The following is a 17,556-nucleotide window of genomic DNA, read 5'->3' as shown; positions in this document are numbered from 1 at the left end:
TCTTCCAGAGGCTCTGAGTGAGAATCTGGTCCATTCCTCTCTGCTAGCTTCATTAAGCCATGCGCAATCCTTGGCGTTTCTGGGTAGATGCATCACTCCAGTCTAGGGCTCACCCTAAATCCAGAATGATTTCATCTTGAGATTCTTAATTTAATTACGTGTGCTAAAACTGTTTCCAAATATGTTTAGAGGTTAGGATTTAGACATACCTTTTGTGGGTCTCTGTTCAACTCAACCCACTACATAGCTCCAAACTGGGGTGGGGTAGGGGGAAGTCCATCAGCAGGAAAGTAGATACACAAATTTTGGTATGTTCTTGCATGGAAATCTGTTAATAAAAGGGAGCAAAGTACCGAATTATACATGTGTATAAATCTCAAAGTCAATTTTTTTTGAGTGAAAGAAGCCAGCTATATAAACTGTTTACCGTATAGTTTCATTAATATAAATTTCAAGAACAGGCAAAACTAAGCTATAGTGATTGAAAAAACACTGGTTTTCTATGATGGGATGGGGATTGTCTGGAAGCGGGCATGAATGAATTTAAGACACTAATATGATTCTGGGGTTTATGCCAGCTTTTTAATTCAAGAGATATGGAACTTATGTGTTAAGACTGTGTGCTCAGATTGCCAAATTAAATAGGAAGTCTCTTTGTTCTTTAGCTTTACCATTCATAGCTTTACTAGTTGATGATCCTGAGAATCTTCAAAACTCATTTGGCCCTCCTGTGAAATCCTTAGTGACCCAGAATTGATAGGGATTTATAAACAAAGGTGCAACAATCTATGATGTCTATAGCCGATTGTTTATTTCTTGACTAAGTGGAGGAATATACATTTTAGCCTTTTAATATTTTTGTACAAGCCTTGGCTTTACCTTTCTCCTATGAAATATGTAAAAATTATACCATATGTACTTTGTTTTTGTGTAGTTTTCTTAAATAACTTTAGCGTAGCAGCTTTAATATCATGAGTACATTTATTTTAAAAACATTTTTGATATTCTGAGTATTACCTCAAGCATAAGTCACTTGAATAGCTTTTTTTTTTTTTTTTAAGCCTTTCTCCAAGTGAAATGAACTTGTGTTTTTTTCTGAGAATTCTGGAGATCATGAACATATTGGTCTGTTAACAATGAAAGATATTTTTTATATCATTAGAAAAATCAAGTTCAAAAATTATTTCCCTAGTGTCTTAATTCTCTGTGATGTAAGTATTAGATCACACTACTTTCTCTTGTCTTTCATAAAAATGCATTTGTTTTTTCACATTCTTCTTGCTTATTATACCTCTCCCATAGAGAACTGAAGAATTAGCTAATAGGAGAGTATGAGTGGAGAGTGTAGTGTGGAGCAGCAGTCCCCAACCGTTTTGGCACCAGTAAATGGTTTCATGGAAGACACTTTTTCCACAGATGGCAGGGGGATGATTTTGAGATGATTCAACCACATTACATTTATTGTGCATTTTATTTCTATTATTATATTATACTATATAATGAAATAATTTTACAACTCTCCATAATGTAGAATCAGTGGGTGCCCTGAGCTTGTTTTCCTGCAACTAAATGGACCCATCTGGGGGTGATGGGAGACAGTGACAGATCATCAGGCCTTAGATTCTCATAAGGAGCATGCAACCTAGATCTTTTGTGTGTGCAGTTCACAATAGGGTTCTCGCTCCTGTGAGAATCTAATGTCACTACTGATCTCACAGGAGATCGAGCTCAGGTGGTAATGCAAGAAATAGGGAGCAGCTATAAATACAGATGAAGCTTCACCTGCTCCTGCTTGCTCAGGCCAGCTGCTCACCTCCTGCTGTGCAGCCTGTTTCCTAACAGTTACTGGTGTGGGATCCCTGATGTGGAGGGACAACAAAAGTAGATCTGAAAAAGTATTAAAGATTCAGCACAATAGGAGGTAGTTGGGTATACTAAGGAGAAAGGTAAGAAATATTGAGGTAGTACAGGTGGCAGGCAGAGCTCATTGCAGGGTCATTTTCTGTAGTGTGTTACTTGATAACTACTGTGAAGAAATTAAAGTTCATTCTTACAAGAAAACATAAGAGAGGAAGTTTGAGTTCCAGATGATTTGTAAATTGTAGTTATTAATTCCCACATTGTGATGCTCTGAGTGCTAAGGACAGTTGATTAGCAGCAAGTTAGCTCTAGGCCTGGGTCCTACTCGCCAGGTGACTTGAAAGAGTCATTTCACCTTCCTGAAATGCTTTTCTATTATTCCTTATAATGTGATATCTACCAAGTATATGAACTAATGCTTTTAGAGTATTATAAATTAAGACTGAGGCCAGTAAATTCCCAGTCAGCAGGTTATTGTACTATTAGAAAGTTAAGTGAACAATTAGTTTCATAATGACTTCAGGGAAGAATAAAAAAGAATAAAAAATAAATCCTTTTGAGGGGTGCGGTGTAAGTCTGCATAGTAGGACAGGGGGAAAAAAACATCAGACAACCTGTATTTATAAAAGAAAATGTGTAAAGAAAACTAGATATGGTGTTAAACAAAGTTGTTGTAAAAATGATTCTTTTTCCTTATAGAATAATGGATAAAATTAAAATTATATGTGAAAAATATAACCATAATGAGATTACGAGAGATTACGTCTTCCTGGGAACCTTTCCAATTTTCTGCTCCTTAAGACAGGCAGAAAGAATTCAATGATAAGGGCTGCAGGGGCAGCTACTATGGCTCCCGTGCCCCTCACAGCACTGAATGGGGCCCATTCAATACTTGTTGGTTCATTGATTTTTCTAAAGGTCTTTTTACGTTGTTCCCTCTCCAACAACATATATTGCCAACAAACAAAATTTTGAAATAAAATTACCCTTAGGGTTCTGGATATTGCTTCTTCATTTTTACCAGTCATTGCTTTTAAGATCTCTTCATTCTGACATGTGACATCTGTGGGTGGGGAGGTTACAGGAGTACTGCTCCCTGCCTTCAAGAAAAACAGGAGTGAAATCAATGTATTTTTACTTTTTTGGATTGCTCTTCAGATTACATCTCACTATTGTCATAGATTTGAGTTTCGTGAATTTGTATTGCTAAGACTTCATAACAATAGATTTAAAGGATAATTGTAAAAATGAAATTCTAATTTCTTCTAACATTCTAATTATTAACTAGCTTACATTTTATGTTTATAGATTTTTTACCCTTTCCTTCTTCTCATTTTTAAAAATGACTTTCTGTTGCCCTTCAGAATATTATTTGAGCATCATAGTTCTCCATTTCTGCATTCCACTTAGTCTTAGACAAGTCAGAAGTTTAGTTTTCTTAGCAGGAAAACAGAATGCAAATCCCCAATGTTGATAGAATATGAGAAGTGGTGAAGATGGGGAAACATTGGTCAGGGTTTTTACATATGCATATATTTTCCCCCCTCTGAACCTTTTTTATTTGATTCCACCTGAAGAAATAGTTTGATCAAATAATGAGGGAAAAGACTGAGTGCAGTGGCTCATGCTTGTAATCCCAGCACTTTGGGAAACCTAGGTGGGCGGATCACTTGAGGTCAGAAGTTAGAGACCAGCCTGATCAACATGGTGAAACCTTGTCTCTACTGAAAATACAAAAAATTAGCCAGGCGTGGTGGGTCACGGCTGTAATCCCAGCCACTCAAGAGGCCGAGGCAGGAGAATTGCTTGATCCCGGGAGGCAGAGGTTGCATTGAGCGGAGATTGTGCCACTGCACTCCGACCTGGGCGACAGAGTGAGACTCTGCCTTAAAAAAAGAAAAATAACCCTTCTGTTATTATCATAGATTCCAAGATTTAGATCTTGGAACATTAACCTTAAATGATATTTTGTTGTTAAATAAAAAGGGCAACCATTTGGCCTAGGGGTCATCATATGGCTAAATAGTGAACTAAAGACAGGCACCATCTCCAGGTGACCTTTCAAGTTCCTTTCCCACTCAATAATTTTGTTCATTAAAATACATTTACTCAATAATAGTCAAATACTGATTTATCTAAACTTGGAAGAAAGAACATTAGGAAAAGGACATCTAATTTTTTTTAAAGTGTCGTTCAAAGCTTTGTTTTTAGGTTACTTTCCTGACTTTGCCTTGTCAGGGATTTTCATGAACTCGTAGCACTTTGTTCTGCATTACATCATAGACTTACTCTGTCTTTTCAAGGTACCTGTCCCTAGTGCCAGATACACTCATTATTCATACAAATCTAGGTTATATTTTTCTAGGAGAATTAATTACTTTATGCTGGCTACATATGGTTAGCTTGTCAGCAGGAAAGCTTTAACATATTTTGGGGTGGTATAATGTAGGCATTTAAGCAGTCTCTTTTTTCTTCTGTGCATGAAAATAGTAGTACATTAATATATATTAGAATTAATATATTTTGTAATACAAATGTTTTGCACAGAATACTGGATAATTTCTTCTCATATTTATTGCAAGTATCTGACTTCATAATCATGAGTAATGGTAGTTACTGAAAACAGAGATGCTATGAGCCCGTTAGACACCTTTAGAATGGCCATAACTACAGGTGCTACACGTGAGTGCTCTTTTGTACGTCTGACTGCTCTAAAGGACATATTACGTGTAACGGAGCATTACTCATGTTACCAATGTCATATGAACATCTTCCTTTTGCAACGGTTAAGGATGAAAAAAATCCAGGCAAGTGAACCCATCTGGAGACATATATTTTAAGACAAAAGTCTTTGTGATAAGTGATCACTGCTTTAAAAGAACAATTCATGCCCAGTAAGAATCAATATTCTAATAGTGCATCTCTTTGTCTCTTTATAACTTTTATATCGCTTACACTTACTCTATAAACTTTTAATGATGTTTCTTCTTTTTTTTTTTTTTTTGGTCCTTATTGAGCTTACATTCTTTCTTTTTCCTAGACAGTGGATTATGAAGACATTCCTTAAAGTGCCTTGTAAAGTAGACTTCTTATTAATAACTACATTAATTGAGCTCTTAGAATCTTGATTGTATACACATAACCATTTAATTTGGCAAGGGGCTGGGGAGAAAGCTAAGTATAAATTAGATATTTATATTATTTGAAAATGGAACTCTTCATTCACTATAAGGCTTTGGTCTATATGAAAATACTCTCTCAGAGTTGTGTACAAAGAACTAATTGCTCAATTTTTGTCAGGTGAGTAAGCTGAGTTATGTTAAGTCATTAAGGCAGTGTCTATAAAATACTGGAGTCTAATAAGCCTTTGTCTAGTATACTTTAAGTAACGGTCATTATTATATTATGAACTGATAGCTTTCTGTGTCCCAAACAATCATGATTTTCATTATATTTGGCACCCTACAGGCTTCATATAGCATTGTTTTTTAGCCTTTCCTTTACAGTCTGTGACTAAGAGAAACAGTCCCTATTTTAACCTGTCTCTGCTTTTTTTCTGACCTTGCCTTAACCTGCTTTTGATATTTACAATAGTCGAAGTTCAACAATTTTACTGTTACTGCCCCTTCAGTGCATTTTAAGTCCTGAATCCCTAATACGTTTGGTCAAGGAATTCGTATCTAGCTTAATATGTGGTATATCTTCAGCCTACACCTAATTGATTATTTCTTGCATGTGTGTTGATATAACACAGGAGTAAGGATAAAGGCAGGAACTTGCCCCTTTGTTCTTTTAGACATCTCCAGTCCCCCACATTCCCAATAGAGAAACCCAGAGTCCCAGACAGGGTTAACTTGGCATGTGATAGATTTGTGGGTTTGCACTGCTTCTGCGGTTCTGCTACTCCCATGTTTCCTAACTCTGATTCTGCTAATTTAGTATGTGTCAGGAGTCATTCTACTTTCCTGTGTTTCTGAAGAAAGTCAATTTAGTACAAATTGGGACCTATTTACTCTCCCTCTATCTAACACATACTGTTAGTCAGCAGGGTTTCTGAGGACAGCAGTTGCTATTTGAAGAAAACAAACCCTCTTTAGACTTTTCTGAATATGTTTTAAACATGACCCAGTATATTGCAGTATTGAACAAAAATTATTCAAAATAATGACATGAATGCCTTGTAATTTGTGGCCTATGTATCCTGTTACCTTTTTAGAATTTAGTTTAAAAAATGCTTACTTTATTGCTTAATTAAACATTATCATTTAATTAAAGCTTTCTTTTCATTGAGCATCCAAATTGTTAATTTGGGTTTTGAGGGATGACTCTGGATTCCTTACAAAAACAAGCAGGGCTTTTCTCTCTTCCTGCTATCAGTTTTGGGAGACATATTGCTTCTTCGGTACTGTCATACCAATAAATCATCCCAGATTACTTGCAGTCGTACAGTACTAAAGTATACCATGCATTTTAAAGGAAATCTGCTGTTTTCTTTTCAATCAGATGAGCAATGTGAAGAGACTACGGCCACGGCTCAGTGCTATTCTCTTTAAGCTTCAGTTTGAAGAGCAGGTGAACAACATCAAACCTGACATCATGGCTGTCAGTACTGCCTGCGAAGAGATAAAGAAGAGCAAAAGCTTTAGCAAGTTGCTGGAACTTGTATTGCTAATGGGAAACTACATGAATGCTGGCTCCCGGAATGCTCAAACCTTCGGATTTAACCTTAGCTCTCTCTGTAAAGTGAGTTTGTTTTTTAAAAACACATATTTGCCTGAACACTTGCTCTTAAATGTCAGCCCTGATTACATTATTTAAATATTTTTTATTTTGATGTGCTCATTATCAAGAACTTGAACTGAACCATGAACTCAAACCCAGAGTGAACTGAGCTAATTTACTCAACCTCTGAACTAAATCCAAATACTAATTTTCTTCAATCTGTAAATCCAACTCAAGGATTTTATTTAATAACAAAATTATATCGTAAACCTATGCTTTCTCAAACCAATGAAATGGAACATCAAAATATTATTAATACTGACTCATACTTACTCAGTTCAGATACCTGTATATATATTGAATATTGCTTAGGATTGCCATTAACATTTTTACCTTTTAACTATTTAAATATTTCTCTGCATTGCTTTCAAAAGCAGACTAAAAGGAGAGAAAAATGAGACCCCTTTATATAAAGGGGAAATTATTATTTTGGAATACATGCAACTCAGATATCATTGATTCTGAAGTGTTTCTATCTAAATATAATTGTAGAGGACATGAAAATAGAGTAAGTTTAGAGCCTTTTTTTCCTTCTGTGTTTTTCATAGGTTGAATTTCCTTACAGCAAATATATTCAATGTTTTATAAAACAGAGCTCTTTCCTGAGGAGTGGGCCATAGTAATAGGGCTTTATTGATCTGCTTGCAACAAATTCTTCTTAGATACACATCACAAGAAAACCGTTTTCTTGTCTTGACCTCGTAACAACTACACTCCCTGATTAAGGAATTTGATTATTGCTATTGCCAGTTAGGTAGGGAAGGTGAAAAACAAGTTCAGCTTTACCTATAGGTTTACTGCATGAAATTTCTTGTACAATTTCCCTGGCCTAAGCCTCTCATTTCTGTCAATGCCTTGTGAGTGTTGCCCTTGCCCCATCTCCATTCTTTTATTTTCCTCTCTGTTTTCTTAGGCAGCTATATTTGGTGAAGATCGCTAGCATGGGCGATACAATTCCTAAAACACATCCTGAAGACCTGGCACATCTATCTTGGGCTTACTCAGAGTGAAGTCCTGTGCCAGATGCTTTGCCAGATTCTTTCTTTAATGTATGTGATTAATATTTACCTGGCATACATGATACTGATATTTTCCACATGTAAACCATTAATTATGATTAAATGCTTTAATGAAGCCATATATAAAAAGTATGGCAGCAGAGTTTAGACAGAGAGCCTAGCTCAGCCATGAGAGGGTAGTTAGGTATTCAGAGAGAAATGGGAATTTAAACTGGATCTTGAAGGATGAGCAGATGTTCTGTGAGAGGAAAAGGCATTTAAGCAAGAGTCAGCAGCTTCTATAAGGGTTATAGCACGGCATGTGTGAGTACAGTGAGTGGCCTACTACGTGTGCAAACTAGATGGGAAAGGAGTGGGGCTAATGAGACTGAGGTGGAAGTTGGTCTAGATTGTAAAGAGCTTTGAATATCCTGCCTAATGATGGGGATTTTATGGAGACACATTCTGTAAGGCAAGTAATATGATCATATGTTTTGTAGCAAGATATGTCTATCAGCAGTATAGAAAAAGATTAAGCTGCACTGTTTAGTACTGTTGCCATTAAACATATATGGCTACTTAAATTCAAATTAGTTGAAATGTAAATAAAATTAAAAACATAGTTTCTCAGTCACACTCGCCACATGTCAAGTGCTCAGTGTCCATACCCATTGGCAGCATATATATGGCACATTACCATCATTGCATAAAGTTCTATTGGACAGCGCTGGGTTAGAGGGTTACAGTGAGGAGGTATTTGGTGTTTGACTGACATGTAGTGTGAGACCTAAGAGAGCAACAGAGGAAACCAAACTGAGAAGGTAATAGGAAGGATGGTATGGGAGATGGCAGAGAAGAGAGAAAGGTCAAAGAAAATTCCTAATTGTCTACCTTAGGCAACTAATGGGAGATATTGCTACTGGCATGTTTGAAGTGATTGCTCAAAGGAGAATAAGATCAGGGGTTTTTTGTTGTCATTCTACTCTTGTTTACCTCAGTATCTTAAAGGGCATATAATTGAAGCTTCCTTTTTTAATTATTTGGCAAAGGTTTGAGTGTCCACTAAGTTAACTATCATTGTGCTTTGAGATGATGGAGTTCCAAGCTAAGGTAACGGCAGAGGGGTTTGAGGTAGAATGTAGTGGGGATATAGGGAAGTATACAAATTCAGGGACATATGAGGAATTGTCAGGGTGTGCTGGTTATGAACTTGGAAGCTGAAGGAGAAGGAGGCAAGCAAGAATGGCAGATTCAGGCTTTCCCTGAAAAGGAAGGCAAAGTAAGAAAAACAGGGTGGGGGGCAAGATAGGGGAAAGTTAAGTCCACAGCCACACGTGTACTACAGTCTGTTTCCTCGTGCAGAAGTGTCTGTGATCCTCTTTAAGTTTTACATCTCAGAACTATAGTTGACTCACAAAAAAACTGGCTGCATGCTCTTCCTCATGTCCTTATGCCTTCTTCTAAGGAAAGCTGTTGACAGGAGACTAGGTCTGATTACTGAGGTAAGATAGCCTACTACAGTGGTTGGTATATAGTAAGTACTCAATAAATAGCTTGAATGAATGAAATTTATTGCCATAAGACAAAAAGTAGTGTCTTATGTTTATTTTGTAGTTGAAAATAAATAGACATCCTCTCATTGAGATACAATCACTGATGCATAGTAATTTTAAAATCTTTTACAAATGTACCGTAGCTGTTATTATTTTACTACAGTTAGTTGGCAAACCAGTTAATCTGTCTGCAGATAAAGAGTTGACTTTATTTTCATGCAATGATACTAAGTATTTTGATCATCCCTCTTAGGAGCCTTCTGTTGTGGAAGAAACAAAATAAATACTACACCTTCATGTTTTTTTATTAGCCTACATGTCAAGTTGAAAGCATATATTGAACAAGATGATATCTCATCATATTTGTTATCAGAAGTAGCAGCTTGATCTTTGACAATTGTGATTGAATTTTCACACTGAGTATAAAGCATTTGGTTTGATGATAAGCTCCTACACAAGGAATTCCATATATATTTGACAGTAGAAAGACAGGGAAGTATTTTAATCTGTTAAAACATGCTGGATAATTATATGACATTTAACATTTTATATCCCAAATCCTTACTTTTAAATGCCCTTTACAAATTTAACTCAAGTATGAAAAATTCATGAAAATTCATATTAAATTAACTTTGCATTGTTTAGAAATAAGAGCATGAATACTTGAGTTTCATGCCCATTATACTTTAGTTTGGGGAGCTGTATCGTAGCTTTGTAGACATTTGTAGTCAGGATGGCAATGAGTAACTATAATATCTCTGGATTCAGAGAGAAAAAGATTTACTTTCTTATATCCCAAAGATTTGATGTGGCATATGACAAAAAAGTAAAATATGACATATAAGGTAAATATAACTGAATTTATGATTAAGATCTAAATAAAAATTAAAGTTGCTGTATAGGTGCTTGACTTTTTGGTGATCAAAGTGATGCGAAGACTTCACTTCATGAGCAAAAACAGTGTTTTCCCTGATTAAACCTTCATAAGAAATTTTGCATATGTATCTTTACAAAAGGAAAACATGTTGAATAGTGTTATAAACAACAAATGAGTAAGTTTCATCAGAATCTTTTTTTTTAGAACCATCTCCCTCTCTCCTCCTCTCTTCCCCTCTCCCCCAAAATACGTATTCTGGGCCTCTTAAGGACCTGGCACCTCATGCGAACCCTCATGATGAGAAACAAGATGTACGTTTCGGTCACAGTAATGCTACTTCTAGTTTAGCTAAAATAGTATAAGTACCTTGTTTTCTGATGGCTTGACTTTTTAAAAGGATAAACCTTGTAGAAATAATGGAGAACTGCTTGTCATTAAAAAATCCTCCAAATGTAGTACTGAACTTTAGATTAAAAAAATGTATAATAGGCATTTTGAGATTATATTAATTTTGAGAGTGGGGGGACTGCTATTGATTAAGTGGAAAACATATCTTTAGAAATTAAATTGGCAGATGGTAGATGTTTATCTGACCAACGTGCCGACCTAGAAAAGTTTGTATCTGGTTAGTGTCAAAGATATTTCTCCAAGAGACGTGTTGATAGGGCCAAGTTCGTTTTTTTCAAAGGATTTTAGGTAAAGAGTGAATTGACCCCACCATCAAAGTTCAACATCATATTAAAATATATGAGATAATTTTGACTGGTAAATTTAAGAAGCAGATGTTACTAATCCACATATAATAGCTATAACATGTTTTTAATAATGTTTACTAATGTCTAATAAGATGTATAATTTCTGAGTAACAGATCATTCTGATCAGTACAACAAGGTGATGCAGCTCTTTGTTCCAGGTGATTAAATCAACTGACTTCCTATATTGGGGTAATAGATACAAATTTTGAAGGAGTTTACCACATGTAATAACTAATTTTTATTAGTATTTATGCTGTTATTCTTTGGGAAAATTGCAGAAACAAGTAACTATTGATCCCACTTTAAATTTATCCATACTGTCACTTTGTAGGAAGCCTTCTGTTTTCTGTGGCAGTAGAATATCTAATGAGTTCATCTCAAAGTTGAAGTCATCGAAGAATACATGGTAATGGGGCTATGGGTGTTGAGGATTAGGTGCTAAGACGGTGAGGGGGTGACAGACAAAATTACTTTTTCCTAAATTCTCTTTTCTAATGCATGAATTTTTTATATGATTCTGGATATTCCTTTTATAAGCAAAAAGTGGAAAAAGTAGAATAACTCCACCAGAGTTGTGATGGGGATAATTAAAACAACATAAACAACAACAAACATTGAATTCTCATGTTCTTTAATGTTTCCACCAAGCCTAATGAGACTCTTTCCAAAATTGTGACAAATCTCTTTCGGATGACATTGATTAGCAACCTGGAGTACCCTTTAAGAAATACTGATGCCGCAGTCCCCACACAGTTCAATTAACTTAGAAAAAGAATGGTTGTGGATCCTGACTGGTGGCATTTTTAAAACCACTTCCTAGGTGAGTTTAATACTCAACTTGAAGTGTGAATCACTTGGTCTTCTGCCCTGCTTTCATATCCCAGAATGGAAAATCCCTGACTGGTGGTCTGGAACCAAAAGCAAACATGAAAAAATGAAAATTAACTAACACCAAAGCCAAAACAAAAAAGAAACAACTTGACTTCTTCACTTAAGAATGAGTGGTGAGGCCCGGCGCCATGGCTCACACCTGTAATCCCAGCATTTTGCGAGGCTAAGGCGGGCCTGTCACCTGAGGTCAGGAGTTCGAGACCAGCCTGGCCAACGTGGAGAAACCCTGTCTCTACTAAACTACAAAAATTATCCGGGCGTAGTGACGGGCGCCTGTAATCCCAGCTACTCTATTCAGGAGACTGAGGCAGGAGAATCACTTGAACCCAGGAGGCAGAGGTTGCAGCAAGTCGAGATGGTGCCACTGCACTCCAGCCTGGGTAAAAAGAGTGAGACTCTGTCTCAAAAAAAAAAAAAAAAAGAATGAGTAGTGAAAATGTTTTCAAAAATTGCTGCTTTCCTCTCATGCCAAGCTAAACATTACTCTGAAAATGAAAACTTTGAAAAGGAGTGTGAATTTCAGGCATGTAGTGGAACTGAAATAAGTTGAAGGGCTGTTTCTCGAGTCATTTTGCAAGTCTCTACCTTGTACAAGAAGAGTTTCAGTGACTATAAAAGCGTGAGACAGGATACCTTTGCCTATTTCAGGCAGTTTGTATTTTGCATACCTGTCACACTCACACAAGTTAATACTGTGAGTCGTTTTTGTGAAATTTTGATCCCTATGTATCACTTTTTCCTTTACTCTATGAATTTATTTTTAAGAAAGATCTCTGCCAAGCAAATCCATTGTTCCATTTGCATTCAGGTTATTTTGGGAAGGATTTTTATTCTTTATTAGATTGGCAAAATTAGACCAGTAAATTTTGGCAACTTTTTAAAGTAAAGCAGTATGGGCCAAAGACTTGCAAATAACAAATGCCATTCTTATTTTACATGCAGCCAATTAAATCACAGAAATACTGATTTCCAAAGCAATGTGAAACTATTTAGAATGCTCAACCCCCTTTGACTCATTCATTAACACATTTAATCTATGACATTTTCTAAGAAATATTTAATTGGCTTTTCTAAATAGCATTTTGGTAAATTCTTTTCACGTCACCTTTGTTTTTCAATTGCTATTAAATGTTGTAAATGAGAATGATTCTTTTAATAGAATTATAAAAGACAGAGTGACTTTCCTCAGCAAATAGGCTACTTGTGGGCCTTCATCTTCCTGCTCTCATAGCAAACATAGCTTCTCTATCACACTACGCTTTCCCCCAAACACCCAGCCTCCAAATCCTCCTCAGCATCATGCTTATAGACAACTGCCTCCTCAGAGATAGCACCTAAAGTGAATATTACCATCCCTGTTTAATTCAGATTTCTCTTTTATATATTTTATAAGTGAAAAATAAAAAACGGAAACAAGACACTCCATTCCTGATACTCTAACAAGTGTCTTACCTCTCCTTTATCAAGGGTCTGCATTGTTTCTACATTTTTGGAATCAGAGACAAAACATGCAACATTATTATCCACATAGTAATACTTAGCCATTGGTACCTATGAACATTTGTTCTTGGGGGATGGGGAGAGGATGATGATGAAATGTGTCATAGCTGGCTTTGAACTGTGGTTCCAGCATTGGGAGGTACATAATCCACCACCACCAGAAGAAACTGAAAAATATCACTTGAGATATATCAGGCATGTGTTTTGTTAAGTAAAGTTCACAAGTTTCTGTATTTATATTTAAAAAAACAAAAACATCTCATTTAAAATCATTCTGTTTGATCTGCTTATATGAAACATGAAAATGAAAATACAACTTATAAAATTTTGTTGGATACAATGAAAGCAATGCTTACAGGGAAATTTATAGCATCAAGTGCATACATTAGAAAATAAGAAAGATCTAAAAATAATAATTTTTAACCTTAGGAAACAAGAAAAAGAAGAGCAAATGGACTCTGAAGAAGGTAAGACAAAGCACTAATATATACTAGAGCAGATATCAATGAAATTGATACAGAAAATTAATAAAGTCAAACCCACCAATATCTGATTGAGTCTTTAAAAAGATCAATAGCCAAGCTAACCAAGAGAAAAAGTAGATACAAATTACCCATATCAAAAATGAAAGAGAGACTATCATTACTGATCCTATGGATGTTAAAAAGATAGCGGAAGAATATTATTAACACGACCGAGCCTACAAATGTGATAACCTAGATGAAATGGACCTTGATAGACGCCATCTACCAAAAGTCACACCAGAGGAAATGGATAATCTGAATCTATTAAAGTACTTGAATCAATAATGAATAACCTTCAACAACAGAAAGAACAAGACTCAGATGGTTTCACCAGTAAATTCTATCAAACATGTAAGGAAGAAATAATTTCAATTCTCTAAATCTGTTCAAGTAAATAGAAGCAGAGGGAACACTTTTTAATTATTTGCATCCAAGCTGGGTGCGACATTTGAAAATCCGTTAATGTAATCTATCACCATCAATGAACTAAAGAAGAAAACTCACCAACAGATGCAGAAAATGCATTTGACAAAATCCAACATTCATTAATGAGAAAAATTCTCACCAAATTAGGGATGGAGGGGAACTTCCTCAAGTTGTGATAAAGAACATCTACATAAAACCGACCGCTAGCATCATACTTAATAGTAAGAAACTAGATGTTTTTTCCCTAAAATTGGAAACAATGCAGGTGTATCTTCTCTCACTACTCCTCTTGAACATTGTGTTGGAAGTCCTAGCTAATACAATAAGACAAGAAAAATAAAAGCTATAAAAATTGGGGTAGAATAAACACAACTCTTTCTTCACAGATGAAATGATTGCCTATGTAGAACCCCCTTCTCCACCCCGCCACCAAATTGACAAAAAATAAACCTCCTGGAACTGTTAAGCAATGATATCAAAGTTTTAAATTATGAGGTCCCCTATTTTAAAAAGCCATTGGTTTCCTGTATACCAGCAATGAACAATTGGAATTGGAAATTTAAAACATAGGTATTAATCTAACAAAATACATATAAGATCTGTATGAGGAAAACTACAAAACTTTGAAAGAAATCAAAGAAGATCTAATAAAGTAATAGATATTTCATGTTCATAGAAAGCATGTCTCAGTATGGCTAAGGTGTCATTTCTTCCCAACGTGATCTATAGGTTCAATAGAGCCCCAGTGAGAGTTCCAGCAAGTTGTTTTATGGATATTAACAAAATGATTTCAAAGTTTGTATGGGGAGGCAAAAGATCCAGAATAGCTAACACAATACTGAAGAAGAAGAACTAAGTTGGAAATCTGACACTCTGACTTCCAGACTTAGTATAAAACTGCAGTAAGGAAAAGATTGTGGTATTAGCCACAGGAAAAAAAAAAAAAAATTTAAATAATGGACCAGAATATAGTCCTCAGAAATAGATTCATATAAATATAGTTGGTTGATATTTGACAAAGGAACAAAGGTAATTCAATAGTGAAAGAATAGTCTTTCTTTTAAAGAAAAGGTGCTAGAACATCTACATTAAAAAAAAAAAAAGTTAGCAGACCTAATATCTTTCACAAAAATTAACTAAAAATTTATCATAGACCTAAATATAAAATGTAAGACAATACATTTTATAGAAGATAAGAGAAAATCTATGTGACCTTTGTTTTGATTATGATGTTTTAGATATAACACTAAAAGCATGATCTATGAAAGAAAAAAATTGATAAATTGAACTTTATTAAAATTTAAAACTGTGGCAAACAGTTAAGACAATGAAAAGACAACAGGCTGTAAGAAAATTTTTCCAGAACACATATCTGATAAAAGACTTTTATCTAAAATGTACAAAAACTCTTAAAACTAAGAAAATAAACCAGTTTAAAGAAATGATCAAAAGATGTGAACAGATACCCATCAAAACGTATAGGTGTTAAGTAAATATTGAAGGGATTAAAATCTGCTATTCTGGTATATTGACTATTTAATTTAAAGATACTTGAAAAATAGTAGGTATAGAAAGATCACTTTGACCTCCTTGCTATTTCTTAAAAGCAGAAGATAAAATTTTGATGCAAAAGATGGCCTTCCTATACCAGAAAGATGCAGTATCTTTAATCTTCAACAATAAAAAGTCTCAACAAAGAGAATTTTGTAGAGGCCTTGTTAAAAATAATTTCCCACCTAATGTAGTTGCTTCTTAACAACTATTCTTTGCTCAACCCAGTATATGGGTAACTGACTCTATTTCTTTCAATCTTCATTCCTTTGATGGCCTTTGTGCTACGGAAAACTTGCATTACACGTTTCTCCTGTTAATCTATCTCACGTCAAATTAAATTGTCAGACCAGCAAGGACCCTAAGAGGATGGAGCTGTAATTTTTCTGACCCTATAATAGTCAGCAGCATATGTCATTAAAGAATTGCAAACTAAAACAATGAGACGCCACTGCATATGTACTGGCATTGCTAAAATACTAAACGCTGACAGCACCAAGTGCTGGTTAGTATATAGTACAACCTTCATTCATTGCTAGTGGGAAAGCAAAATATGGCACATCAACTTTAGATAACTGGCAGTTACAAAGCTATATGTAGAACAAACCATCCAGTAATCACACTCCCGGATATTTACCCAAATGAATTGAAAACAACACACAAAAACCTGCATACAAATGTTTACAGCCATTTTATTCGTAATTGCCTGAACTTGGAAGCAAGCAACATGTCCTTCAGTAGGTGAATGGATAAACTATGGTATATTCATTTGGAATATTATTCAATATTAAAAATAAATGATCTCCTTAAGCCAAGGAAAGACGTGGAAGAACATTAAATTCCTATTGCTAAGTGAAAGAAACCAGACTGGAAGGGCTATGTACTGTATGATTCCAACTATGTGATGTTCTGTAAGTGACAAAAGTCTAGAGACAGTAAAACATCAGTAGTTGCCAGGGGTTCTGGGGAGAGGGAAGAAGGAAAGAATGAATAGGTGAGACACAGAATTTTTTAGGGTGGTAAAGCTATTCTGTATAACACTGTAGTGATGGATGAATAACACTGAGTTTATCAAAACACATAGAACTGCAGAACACAAAGAGCGAACCTTAATGTGGAAACTGGTTAACAATAACGTGTCAATACTGATACATTACTTGTCACGAATGTACCACACAAATGTAAAATATTTACCACAGGATAATTTGTGTGTTCGCATAGGGAAGGATATATAGGAACTCTGTTTTCTGTTCGTTTTTCCTGTAAAGCTAAAATTGCTCTAAAATATAAAGTCTGTTAATTATTAATAAAATTTTAAGGGTTAAAAAAGCGTTAATTTAAAATTAATGTATTTGGTCCAGTTGTATAAACAATCTAAACATGTTCACTTTCTAAGCACTTTCTCCAATTTTTGTTAATTGTTCCCATGAGAAATTCTTATTAGATTAAGAAATCCGTGCTCTAAAATAGCAGTTTAGTTATATAGCTTTGGCTGGACAGTATTGGACTCCAGTGAATTTTCTGAAACTACTCCAAACAAGAATATCTTTAAAATTTTTGACATATGTTACTAAATTATTTGCCTGGAGGTTTTACTGATTTGCACATGCCTGCAGTGGCTTTCATAGACTGGCACTATGAAAGTGCCGGTCTCACTGCAACCCTGCCATGATTCGTTGTTCTTGGTGAGAGTGTTTTTGTTAGGGTAGAGAGTGCTGATATAGTTGGCGAAGCAGTATCTTGTATATTTTTATGTCTTTGATCATCTGAGTTTAGCGTTTTAAAAATATATTTGTATTCTAATCATATTTGTTCCCTTGCAGATTGTTTATTCTAGT

The 17,556-nt window shown here is 35.2% G+C and overlaps 1 protein-coding gene across 1 annotated transcript in view; it reads left to right on the top strand.

The window, feature by feature from the left end:
- Nucleotides 1-17,556, top strand: part of DIAPH3 (diaphanous related formin 3) — a 491,959-nt gene that overhangs the window by 279,770 nt on the left and 194,633 nt on the right. The window contains exon 21 of the mRNA XM_077973974.1: nucleotides 6,364-6,603. Within this exon, the coding sequence (XP_077830100.1) occupies nucleotides 6,364-6,603 (240 nt within the window). The remainder of the gene's footprint in view (nucleotides 1-6,363; nucleotides 6,604-17,556) is intronic.

This window comes from Macaca mulatta, chromosome 17, assembly GCF_049350105.2.
Source record: "Macaca mulatta isolate MMU2019108-1 chromosome 17, T2T-MMU8v2.0, whole genome shotgun sequence".
Taxonomy (NCBI): Eukaryota; Metazoa; Chordata; class Mammalia; order Primates; family Cercopithecidae; genus Macaca; species Macaca mulatta.
The sequence above is the reverse complement of the archived record's forward strand: the minus strand, read 5'-3'. Positions and strand labels throughout refer to the sequence as shown.